Source organism: Trichosurus vulpecula, chromosome 6 (genome assembly GCF_011100635.1).
Source record: "Trichosurus vulpecula isolate mTriVul1 chromosome 6, mTriVul1.pri, whole genome shotgun sequence".
Taxonomy (NCBI): domain Eukaryota; kingdom Metazoa; phylum Chordata; class Mammalia; order Diprotodontia; family Phalangeridae; genus Trichosurus; species Trichosurus vulpecula.
In genome coordinates, this window is record NC_050578.1 from 274,431,364 (window position 1) to 274,443,863 (window position 12,500).

A 12,500-nucleotide genomic window follows, 5' to 3' on the forward strand; every position below is an offset into this window, starting at 1 on the left:
CATCTCCTGGGATGCTCAGAGAACTGGACACACCCAGCTACACACAAAGAAAGAGCTCACACCCAGGCCAATGCACAGAAGACACACACACACATACACACACACACACACACACACACACACACACACACACACGCTCACAGACAACACTGCATGTAGACACAGTAATGCATTTGGAAATGGCATGCACAAAGCCACAGACAGACACACACAGCCACAGAGACTAAGAGACATAGAGGGAGATGCCCCCCACCCACCCACACACAAACCCCACAGATCTGCCTGCACACTGCTGGAATGGCCCTGTCTGCAATTCTAACATCATCGTGTTTCAGCCGACACCCCACCGATGCTCTAACACCCAGACCCCCTCAACCTCTCCTACCTACATCTTTGGCTGGGGGACCTGAGACCTCCCCCCCCCCCATCAGCACCAGTCAAGCCGCCAAGGTGATTTATTAGTCCAGTGTGCTGGAGATGCAGCTGCCTGATTATGTCAGGGCGGGGCTCGTTAAAGCCTGAGAGGCATTTATTACCTTGTGGGGGGAAGATATTTCTTGGGTAGAAGAGATGAAAGATGGATGGCTTAGTGGGCCCAGGAGGGTGGTTATTACCCTGGGGATCCACTGATCACACCATCGGTTGCCGTATTACCCAAGGGCTTGGCTGATTCCATAGCCAAGGAGTAGGAAGAGAAAGTCAGTGTAATTTCCCACCTACACCCTCATGCCAGGCTTAGGACTGGCTTAGCCTCTGGCTTCACCCCTAGGGGCTTTCCCCTAGACTTAAAGGCAGGGAGAGTGTATTCCAGGGTGTGTCCAGAGAGCCCCTTGGAATGGCTTCCAGTGACCCACAGGATATATCCACCCCATTCTCCAAAATGGTGACCAGACATGGTCCAGAGGCATATTGTATGTACCATGTACATGCTGAATGGCCTGAGCAATTCACAGGCCAAGAACCCTCATCATCAGTACCTGTTCAGAGTTCTTTGCCAAATAGCCAACACACCCTTGATACCTCCTTGATTTAGAGCCCACATACATCCCAGGGACAAGTAAATGCAACAGACCTCATTAACTCAATAATCTTCCTGACTTTCTGCCCAACCATTCCCATATTGAATGCATCCACACCAGCCACACAAGATAACAAGGGCTCTAATAATCCAGAATCCCATGACAATATCCTTTCTCATCAAAAGTTATCAAGACCACAGTAGACCCCCAATTCAGAACCACTTGCCTAAATGCCTCCTTTTGGCAGCAGCAACCCAAGGCAGAGCAAAGCCCTCTTGTCCATACAGAACTCCTGGAAGTCAGCTACCCAGCCAGACCCCCCCAGACAAGATGGGCTCTCAGAATGCAGATAGCCCCAGCATTCCCTCCCCGCTCTCAGACTGCAGAAGGCAGGGTCCCTACTCCTACCTATCCCCACCCCCAGCCAAATCCCTGAGCTTTACTCTTCGGACCTCAAACCCCAGAAGGAATTTTTGGGTAGCTGGATCTCTCAATCCCAAATCCAAATAACCATTTGTAATCTTGTACTCTCCAGATCCTACCTCCAAGGTAAAGGCCTCATATCCAGAATCAAGATAAATAATTTGCTGCTTGAGACAGGATCTCAAATCCAGGACCTCTGGATGTTGCTGAATCAGAACCCATCTGGTGCTAGCCCCTCTCCTCTGGACATTGGGGGCTGCAGAATCGTCAAGGATTCTGAGACTTGAATGTGGGGGGAAGCATTGGTATTGCAGTGGTAAGGGGATGAAGGAAGCCCCCTGCAGAGGCTAAGTGCCCTCCTCCACTTACACCCACCCTCCTCCAATGGGAGGACCTCAGCACCCAGGTATTCTGGATCTCCCTCTCTTCCAAGTCAGCATCAGGCACATGAGGCAGCTACCAGTGAGTGTCTGACAGGTCAATACAGGTGTTATGTAACTGGAGAAAAGGGTGGGGATGGAGGGAGATTGGGGGGGGCAGGACAATAGGGAATAATGGAGAAGAAAGAATAGGTGGTGATGAAAAGGAGAAGAGGAGAGGAGAGGAGAAGAAAGGGAGTATAGAGAAAGAGAAGCTTCTACAAGAGGAACATACATGGAGGTTTCCCACACTGTAATGTGATACCCTCTAGTTCATCCCAGGAAGGGCCAAGATAGAAGGGAAGCCTGACCTATTTTGGGTAAAGGCCTCCCAGACCAACTCATCCTTTTATCCATCGGGGTGGAGTCTCAAGTGAGATGAGTTAACTTCGTTAAGGCTCAACCTAGAGTGGAAGCCTTGGCTTTCATGCCCCCAGCTCACTCCTCCACTCCCCTCCTCCTCCTCCTCCTCCTCCTCCTCCTCTTCCTCCTCCTCCTCCTGCTCCTCTTCTTCTTCTCTCTCTCTCTCTCTCTCTCTCTCTCTCTCTCTCTCTCTCTCTCCCTCACCCTCGCTCTCGCTATCTATCTCTCTCTCTCTCTCTCTATCTCTCTGTCTCTCTCTCTCTCTCCCTCTCTGTCTCTCTCTTTCTCTCTCTCCTCCTTCTAGGATTCCATCATCCCCTCCAAGACCTCCCTCCTCTGAGTTCTCTTATCTATCCTCCAACACCCTCCATTTTCTCTAGTCTTCTTTTCACCTGCCTATGTTGCTTCTTCCTCACCATCTCTCCTCTGTCTTTTCTTCCATTTATTTATCTTCCATATAATTTCCATATATCTTCAATATGATTTGGGGATGGGAAGCAAATAGCTTCTTTGGGCTTCAGTCTCACCAGCCTTAAAAGGAAGGCATTGGACTAGATGATCTTTAAGCCCTGATATTCTGATTCTCTCCTCTTTGGCTCCCCCAACTCTTTGTACCCTTGCCCTCACTTTCCTTGACTTTCTGATTCATTCTGCCCCATCACCTCCTCTTTCCATTCAGAGCTGCCTCTGCCTACCTTTCTTCCTTTCAAGATCCTTGGGTTCCAACCCCAAATGCCTGGCTTCTCTCCTTCCACAGTCATCCCTCCCTACTGTCCATGCTACTCCCTCCACCCATGCTCTTCCTTCTCCAATACTTCTCCAACCCAAGTCGCCTAGGCCTGATACTTGGCAATGCTGGAGACCATACCTGGTCATGGAAGGAACAAAGCTTCCACCAAGTAAGGAGAACTGGGTTGCAAGCTTGGAGAAAAGAAAGAAATGGGGGTAAAAGAGAAGAAAAAAGAAGTTGAAAAGGAAAGGATGTGGGTGCAAATGAAGGTTAAAGGAGGTAAAGGAGGACTAGACAGGAACCTGGAAGGAAATTGGTGGAAACAGGAGATATGGGACAGAAAGGAGCCAGAGTGACAAAAGAATGTGTATAGGAACTGGGAGAAGGAAATGATGGAGGAATGAGCCAAGGTAGTGGGTGCTGAAAAGGGAGAGAGAATGAAACCAGAACAAACAGAAGGAGAATGAAGATGAAAGTAAAGAGAAGGGCAAGAAGAACAGGCAAATAGGTGGGAAAGTTATGAGGAGAACAGTTGAAGTGAGATGGGAGATTGGATGAGGGGAAGCATAGATTTGATGAGAAGGTGGATGCATAGAGATAGGATCATGAGGGACCAGAGAGGAGGTGAGGAGTGAAGAGATGAGAGGAGGCAGAGAGTTGGGGTGGGAGTGGTAGAGGTCAAGGAGATGTGGGTAAAGAGGTACAGTGAGGTGGTATGAGAGGAAATACGGGTAAGGGAAAGCTGAGATATTGGGCAGAGAGATGAGAGATGAGTGAGACAAGAGATGGGTATTGTGAAAGAACAGAGATGGGGGAGGTATAAGGGGATAGAGATAAGGGAGATGTGAGAGGCAGAGAAATGAGGTATGAAAGGACAGAGATGGGGATGAGGAGCAGAGAAATTAGAGAGGGCAGGGACATGAGTAAGAGGGAGCAGAGAGTTGAGAAGAGACAAATGGGTGTGAAGGCACAGAGATGGGGGCAAGGGGACAGAGAGGAGAAAAGGCAGACAGAAAGTGGGAAGACAGTGAGATGGGAATTGTGATGAGCCCAAGAGATAGGTAGAAGCATGAGAAGGAGCAGAGATGAGTACTGTTATACTCACTAGTTGAGGCAAAGATAGGTGTGAGAGGTCAGAGATGGGGATGTGAGGGACAGAGATGAAAGAGAGAGAGGGCAGAAATGGAGGGAATAGGGAGCAGAGGTGGAGAACACAGGGACAGAAATGTAGGAGAGAATGGAATGAGATGGAAGTGTGAGGAACTGATAAAGGATCGAGGGGGCAAAGATGGAGGAGAGGGGCAGAGAGAAAGAGAAGAGAAAGGACTGAGATGGAGAATAAATGGGCTGAAATGGAAGCGAGAGGGCAGAGATGGAAGAGAGGGGACAGAGATAAAGGAGAAAGCGGGCAGAGATGTGGCAAGTGAGAAGGGTCCAAAGATGATGGTGCAATAGGGCACAAAGTTGCAGAGAGGAGAGATGAGGATGTGATGGTAGCAGAGACAATGGGTGCGTGAATGGGATAGAGAGGGAACTGTGAGAAGACAAAAGTAGGAGCAGAAAATGGGGACATCAGGGAGCAGAGAGATGGCTTCAGGGATGAGATTGCAAAGAAGTCATTAATAGGGATGTGAGGAGAATGAGGGATGGAGGGAGAAAACAGGGGATTGACAGGAAGGTAGGAGTGAGAGCCCCATGCAGGGCAGAACTGGGGAGAGACTCCTCAAGGTGCATACTCTAGGAAAGTCTGGGATGGGGCAGAAATGGGGTAAGTAGAATAGAGAGATGGGGGTATTAGGGTAGTAAAGAGAGAGGAGAGAAGGTATCACAGAGAACAGACAGAAATAGCAGGGTGGGAGGAACCGTGAGAGGCCCAGGAGGCACAAAATTGGGGTGAAAGCTCTCAGGAAGCCTGAGCTGAGGGCCACTCACCATAAGTAGGAGGGGTCTGAGGCAAGGGTGTGAAAGTTACCAGAAATTGGGGAGAAAGCTGATGCTTAAAAGGAGAGGAGAAGAAAGTGTCAAGGGGTAAAGATGGGTTCAGAGATATGGGTAAAAAGGAACTCAGAGAAGGGTGCATGAGGTCAGAGCTAGAGATATGGGGGTGGCAAGGAGATGGAGGTGAGAAGAGGGAAAATGAAGCATAAAGGATTCAGGTCTGGAGATGGGAGAGGCTCAAAGGGATGGGGGGAAGGGGGCCAGAGTGGAGGGAGGAGGTGCTCAGAGAGGGGCTCAAGGGAGGCCAGAAAGATGGAGCTATGGAGAGGGCCAGAGAGATAGAGGTGAGAGCTGGGTTAGAGATATGGGAACCAAAAAGGCTGGGATTGTGAGTGGGGCCAGAGAGAGGAATGTTAGGGGGTCAAAAAGGCAGAGCAAGGAGGTAAAAGATGGGTAGGGATGGAGATGTGAGGGGTCTGAGAGATGGGACAAGGGAGCAGGGACAGAGGGGTGAGGGAGGTCAGAGGAAGGGCTGCACAGGGCTCAGAGGATGGATGAGAGGATCAGAGAAATGGGTGTATAACAGAAGCAGAGAGGTCAGGTATGAGATGGGGGGACTGGAAGCAGAGAGATGGGGGAATACAGGAGGGAAAGGTGTGGGTGTGAGGAAGCAGAGATGGAGATGTGGAGGGTTCAGAGAGATTGTGACTAGGAAAGGCAGGGAGATGAGACTGTAAGTAAAGCAGGGAGGAGGGTCAGAGAAATGGAGATGTGAGGGAGTCAAGAAATAGGGGGCATGAGGGGGTCAGTCATGAGGATGTAGGGGGATCAGAGAGATGGGAAGATCAGGGGAAAAGATGGAGGTAAGGGAGGTAAGATGGGGGTAATGGAGGTGGGGGGAGGGGAGGTAGAGTGAAGGGGATAGGGAGGTAGAGAGATGGGGGTAAGGGAGGTAGAGAGATCGGGGAAGGTGAGGTAGGGAGATGGGAGGTAGAGGGAGGTTGGAAGCAGGGTTAGGGGTGTGAAGGTGCCGAGAGTTGAGAAATAAGGCTCTGAGATGAGCAGAAGGGAGGCAAAGATGGGGTGAGAGTGATACGGGAGTGTGAGAGATGCGGCTCAAAGGGAGGCAGGGATGGGGTTGAGGAGAGGATGGGGACTACAGAAAGCCGAGCAGGGGCGAGGCCGGAGAAGGCGCTGAGAGAGGAGAGGGCCACTTACCGTGCCCGCCTCGGGTGAGGAAGGGCATGCGGTTGATGGCGATGGGCACGGTGCCGTGCTTGCTGTGGAAGTGGTGGACGTGGTGGGTGGTGCTGAGACTGGAGGAGACCCGGGCCCCGTCGCCCTCGCCCGCCCCCAGCAGCAGCAGTAGCAGCAGCAGCAGCGCCAGGGCGGGGGGACAGGGCGGGCACCCCCCGGGCCCTGGGCCCCCGGGGGGCATCTCGGCCGCCGCCACCTCACAGCCCCATGGCCGGGGGCCGGCGAGGGGGGGGCCTCCAGGCCCCGGGAAACCCCCCTCCCGCTCCAAACCCCGACAGGGGGGAGGGAGGGGAGAAGGTGAAGGGGACCAGATCCCGATCCTCGAGCTGGAACCAACGGAATCAACTGGATCCCTCCAGGCTCCGCGGGGCGGCGGCAACGTCAAGGTCCAGGACGCCTGGGTCCATCGCGGGGGGAGCTAGGGGTCTCCCCGCATTTCCTTCTGGCGGAGGGAGGAGGGGTCGTCAAAAGCCAGGGGGAGCGCCCGGGGGAGGGGGCATGGTGCCGGGGGTGGAGAGCGTAGGGGGGGAGGAAGAGCGGGCGGAGTGGGGGGGGGGGGGATCCTGCGGAAAAGCAGAACCCGGAGGAGAGAAGGGGAAAGGGGGATGGGGAGGAGAGGCGGGAGAGGAGAAGAGGGGCAAGGAAGGGAGGGCACCAGGAGGCAACCCCGCTCCCAGGCCGCGGGGAAATAGTCCCCCAAAGATGGAGAATCAGCGAAGCAAGGAGGGCTACGAACCGGCCTGACGCTGGGGCTGGGGCCGGGGCCGCCCGCCGGGGACGGAAGGAGAGGAAGGGGCGAGAGGAGGGAGTGGCCCCCTCCTCGAGGGAGGGGGGGGGGCAGGGTCCAGGGACAGAGGGAAGGAGGAAGGCGGTGGGGGGGGGGGGACCCAGAGACTAGGGAGGGAGAGGAAGGTGCGAGTGAAAAGGAGAAAGGGAGCGCGAGAGAGATTCCGGCGGAGGGCTGGAGGCAGCGGAGTGTTGCTGCAGAGGCAGAGACGGCTGGAAGGGGAGAGAGAGGGAGAGGGAGCGAGCGAGAGCCAGGGAGCGCGGGAGGGAGGGGGGAGCGCGGGAGGGAGGGGGCAGGGCGGAGGAGGGACTGCGCGGCTCCCAATCTCCTGGCGGCGCTGGGCAGCTCCTCTGGAAGCTAGATGCTCCTCTCCTCTGCTCTCCTCTCTTCTCCTCTCCTGTCTTCTCCTCTCCTCTCCTCCTCTCCGCCCCCACCCCCCACCCCGGGCTCCCTCTGTAGCGCTTTCTCCTTCCCCCCTCCTCCTACTGATCAAGGGCCATGCTGAATAATTGAACAGGGCTGATGCTGTCCCTTTCCTGTCCCTGACCCTCCCCTTCCTCCTCCTCCTCCTCTCCCCCCAGATCTGACTATACCCCAAGTCTCCCTCCATCCCTCCGCTCCCCTCTCCACCGGCTACAGGCACATCAGAACACACCTCCCCACCCTACCTCCCATCCCTGGCCACGCGTGTGCAGCAACCCAGCCTCTGCCATGCACACGTACACAAACCCTGGGCTGTGGGTACAAGCTGATGGTGCACACATGTAGAGCCGAGGTCTGTGTGCACCAGCGTGCACCCCCACTAGGAGGCCCACGGGGACCCACGTGCAAACCCGCACACCCAGGCGTGGCCCCGAAGCCTCCTCGTGGGTCCAGGCACGCACATCGTACATACACACTCCCCCAGTCATCACACCTTGACACACATGGTCTGTGGGGGGGGGGAGGTGCAAACATCCTACAGGTGGGGGTTCATTCTGGGGGGCAGTGCTGGCGCCCCAGTTCTTTTCTACATTGGCATCATGCCCCTTGCCCCTCACTGAGTCCTTCCCCACCTCAGACTCTAAAGTAGCTCTACCAACCCCATCTAGCTTCCATTTCAGTCAAACCCTATACTATCACTGGAGAAGCATTTTTGCCAGGTCAGTTTTCTGCCTAGTTTGGCTTACGCTTACCAACTCACTCTGGCTCATAGCCATATGTTCCTCCACCACCCCTTCCCCTTAAAGACTGTGCCTCAGTTAGGATGTCTGCCAACCTAGAGAATTTCTCCATTTAGAGTTCGTTCTCTTCCCCCGTCCTTGGGCCTATAGTGAGTAGAGGATTACCTTGGTTCCTCCTCAAACCCCCTTCCTTTCCCCATACATTAGTACCAAGCCTTCAGCTCTGCCCTACTCTCCCCAGAATAAAGAGGTCAGAGAATCTTAAAGCTTTGGAATTGGAAGGGTCCTCAGAGGGCATCTAGTCCAACCCCCTCATGGGGGGGGGGGGCGGGTAATTAGAAAACAGCATGCCCAGTTCTGTGAGAGCTGTCCCTTCCTGACAAAGGCCCCCATCCCATAATCTCATCAAATTGGGGGACTCAATTTATTGGGTTTTATCAACCTCTCCATCAGCCATGCATAGATGAGGAAACAGATCCAGTTACATTAAATGACTTGCCCACAGTCACACAGCTGGAAACTGAAACTTCTGGCTCCAAATCACACGAGTGGGTGGGTGGGCAGCATCTGAGGAGAGAGAGTTGTTGCTGTCCATTCCCCACCCCCACTACCACTGAGGGCTAGTGGGCAGCTCCTGAATCCTACCCTGACACGAGGAGGAGAAGGGGAGGTGAGTGAAGCAGGAGAAAAAGGAAAGGACTCAGAGTGTAAGAGGTGAGAAAAGAGAAAGGGGAGTGGGGGGGGAGGGAGAGAGAGAGAGAGGGAGAGAGAGAGAGATAGCAGGGAAGGGACAGAACGAAAGAAAGGGGCTGGAGGGAGGACAGGAGAAAAAGGAGAGAGGAGGATGGGAGGGGTGGAGAAGAACCTGGAGGGGATGGTTTCTTATTGATTTTAAATTCATTTCGGGAGAGGAAAAAAGAAGACCAGAAGAGCCCCACCCGGAGCACTCTCCCCCACCCCTTCCCCCAGTGGAGAGGGTGAGCCCCTTAGCACCCACTGCTCAGAAAACCTCAGGACTTCTGGGTCCTCAGCATTCGAGAGCTGGTACCCTGAGATGTAAAAAAGCTGCGTGGGTGGAGGGAAGGGGGAAAGAGGAAGGGAGTCCCAGGCTCCCCTTCTCCCTCCAGTAGTGTATAAAGGAGGATGAGTCCCCGGGGGTGGGGAGAAGGGCGAGGGTGGACCACGTTTTAGCCCTGTCCCCCTCCCCACCGCCACCCCACCCCCGTTTTCCTCATCCCTAAAGCCTTGGGCTCTGGAATATTGACTGACACAGCTCGAAGGAGCCGCCAGCAAATTTATGACCCCGGAGGGAGGGAGGGAGGAGCCGGTGGTGAGAGCAGAGGAAGGGGAACCGCCTGGAGGCCAATCAATACCAGCGAGTGGGAACCGGAGGAGAGAGACTGGGGTGGGGGGAGGGAGAGGAAGGGAGGGAGCGAGGCAGCTGGGGTGGGGGGGGGAAGCTCCTGAAGGGGCACAGGGGGAAGAGACGTGGAGGGTGTAGATGCAGAGACACTGAGAGTTGCAGAGACTGAGACATAAAGGGGGTCAGAGAAGGAGAAACAGCTAGGCAGGCACCCGAAGAGCCTGAGCGCCTGCAGGAGGATGGAGGCCGAGAGAAAAGAGGCAGCGAGCATGCCCAGATGTGTGTGAGAGCAGGAGGGGGTGGGGGAGGGGGCCGTAAACCCGGTTTTAGGATTGCAGCTCTTGACACCAAGTGGTGCTTTCTCTCACCCTTGTTGTCCCCTTACCCTCTGGCTGCCTCAGTTTCCCCTTCCCTGGGGAAGAATATGTGCTTCCATGCAAACCAAGCCCCAGCACCAACCTCCACCTTGCACTGGGAGCTTCCTGCCTGGCCAGGTCCCAGAGGAGCCCAGGGCTGCTTTCAGCCAACACATCTCCCCAGCCCCCACCTCCAGTCATAAACTATCTCATTCCCTTTCCATTGAGTGGGATAATACAAGAGGGACCAAGGCTCGAATCCCACCTCTCCCTCCTGCACTGTGTGACCATTGGTAGGTCACCGCCCCTCGCTGAACCTCAGTTTCTTCATCTGTAAAATGAGGTTATGCTTCAGGGAGCTCCTCCCTCTCAGGTGGCTGTAAGGCCAAATGATGGGCGGCTTATAAAAGCACTTTGCAAAACCCTAAAGCACCTCGGTTTCCTTATCTGTAAAATCAGGGTCTTTGGACTAGAAGGCCTTCCAGCTCTAGAGCTATGTGCCTACGTGTGACCTTGGGCCACAAAGAGAGTCAGACACGACTGAACGAGGGGTCCAGATGAGGAAACGGGAGTGAAGGGACTGGCCCAAGGTCACACGTAGAAGCCAGCCCCACCAATGCTCCAGCAAGGGCAGGATTCCCAAACCCCAAACCTCCTCCTAGTGGGGAGGTTTCCTAGTGAGAGCTGCACTGGCCTCTTTATTTTGCCCCTCCCCCCCCCACAAACTACTATGCCTAATATTCTCTATCCATTCCACCTGATCCCCAGAGCCAGGTTGAATCCAGAGCCCAGGGCACTGGTGTGGGTATCCCCTCTGCCCTTCTGTGATTTTATGGTCACAAGATTCAGGGCTGGAAGGGACCTCAGAAATCATCTGAGTCCCCCTATGCATTTTATGATGTGGAAACTGAAGTACAGAGAGAAAAAGGCTTGCTTCAAGGCACCCAAGTGGTCCTCGAATGGGGGAGTCAGGATTTGAACCCAGGTCCTTTGACTCTCAGGGCAGGGTGCTCTCCGTTTTGTCCTGCTTCCTTTGCATCTGAACAAATCTCCACTTGGGCCTCTGCGTTCCTCAGGCTGATTCCTAGGCTCCCAAAACACTGGTGGGGAAGAGTGATTCATACAGAGATGGACAGAACCCACCAGGTCTTATCTGACCCTTTCATTTTATATATGGGGAAACTGAGACCAAGATACAAGGGTACCTCAGAGGCCATCAAGTCCAATTCTTTCATTTTACAGATAAGCAAACTGAGGCCAGGGAAGGTTGTCACCCAAGGGCACATCAGCAGTACCCTTTGAACCCAAATCTTCGGACTCTTTACCCGGTATTCTCCCCACAATGCCAAAGGGAAAATGCCCCAAACCAAAATATAAGCGGACAGGAGAGGTGGAGGATGAGAGGCTTGAGATCTGTGGGGTGGAGGTGAGACTGGGGAATGGAGAAGACCAAGGTAGGTTGTTGGAAAAAATACTGCCAAGTCTCTCAGGTCCCTAGATGCCAATCCCCACCTTTCCAAGAGAACAGACACCAACGCCCTGTTTGGACTGGAGGTCTGACAAGCAGCAAGCTTGCCCTTTTTGGTGGGGACCCATCTTCTCTGTAGTTCCTTCATGCACACACTCACACACACACACACACACACACACACACACACACTCACACGCACACACACACGCACACAGGCACCCAGACAACAGATAGCCAGGCATTCACTCCAGCACCTGGGTGAGGCACTTTTCTCCCATATCCCAGCTGTCCAGCTTCACTCTCCCAAGAGCCCAGACAGCCTGGTCCTCTGACCCATGATCCTCTGCCCCTCCTATCTCTTGCCCTTGAAAAAGGTCAAGATGTGAGATCATAGAACTCAAAGCTGGAAGGCGCCTTAAATTTCAAACCCTTCATTTACAGTCGAGGAAACTGAGGCAGACAGAGGTGTAATAATTTGCCCAAGGTCATGCAGCCAGGATTTGAATCCAGACCTTTTGGCTCCAGATCCAAGGATTTTCTCATTACACGTAACGCGGAGGCAGCCGGCCCACATCTGCACTTCATTCCAGTGTGACTAGAAAGAAACTACCCTTCCCCCCTTCCACTCCACCTCAAAATGCCGACCACGAGGCTCACTCGGACGGACGAGGCGAAGGAGGAAGGCGGAGCCCTGATTGAAAGCAGCCCCCTGCCTCCTCCCACTACCCCCGCATCAGGCTAGCTTGTGGGGACCTCCTACAGTTTGTAGGCTCTGGATGGGCACAGACCTTAGAGACCCCAGACTCAGAACGTCAGAGGCAGGAAAGGCCCTCAGCAGCCATTTAGTGCAGCCCATCTGCTGCCCCCTCATTGGGGACTCGTTGGGATATGAACCCGGGACCTCCCATTCACCAAATGGCATTGAGTCCAGCTTTCCAGACAAGGAAAACAGAGCCCGGATCAGAAGCATTCTTTGCCATGCAACGAGTTAGTGTTAAAGCTGGGACTAACACCCAAGCCTTCTGACTCTTTGCACCCCAATCAGAGAAGGTCAAGCCAGAGGCAGGGCCTTTTGAGGTCCAGCTGGCCCAGCCTCCCTTGGGCCGGGAATCCCTGCTCCAGCACAGTTCTGATCAATAGACAGGATCTTTGGAGGCGAGTATCATGGCACCACAGGCTTTCCAGATAGAGGAGACTTTGATGATCACCTA

At 54.1% G+C, this 12,500-nt stretch overlaps 1 protein-coding gene across 1 annotated transcript in view; it reads right to left on the minus strand.

The window, feature by feature from the left end:
• Positions 1–12,500, minus strand: part of NRXN2 (neurexin 2) — a 126,906-nt gene that overhangs the window by 15,391 nt on the left and 99,015 nt on the right. Inside the window, exons 17-18 of the mRNA XM_036765301.1 lie at positions 7,605–7,867; positions 6,111–6,546 (exon numbers count right to left, since the gene is read on the minus strand). Coding sequence (XP_036621196.1) covers positions 6,111–6,546; positions 7,605–7,867 — 699 coding nt within the window. The remainder of the gene's footprint in view (positions 1–6,110; positions 6,547–7,604; positions 7,868–12,500) is intronic.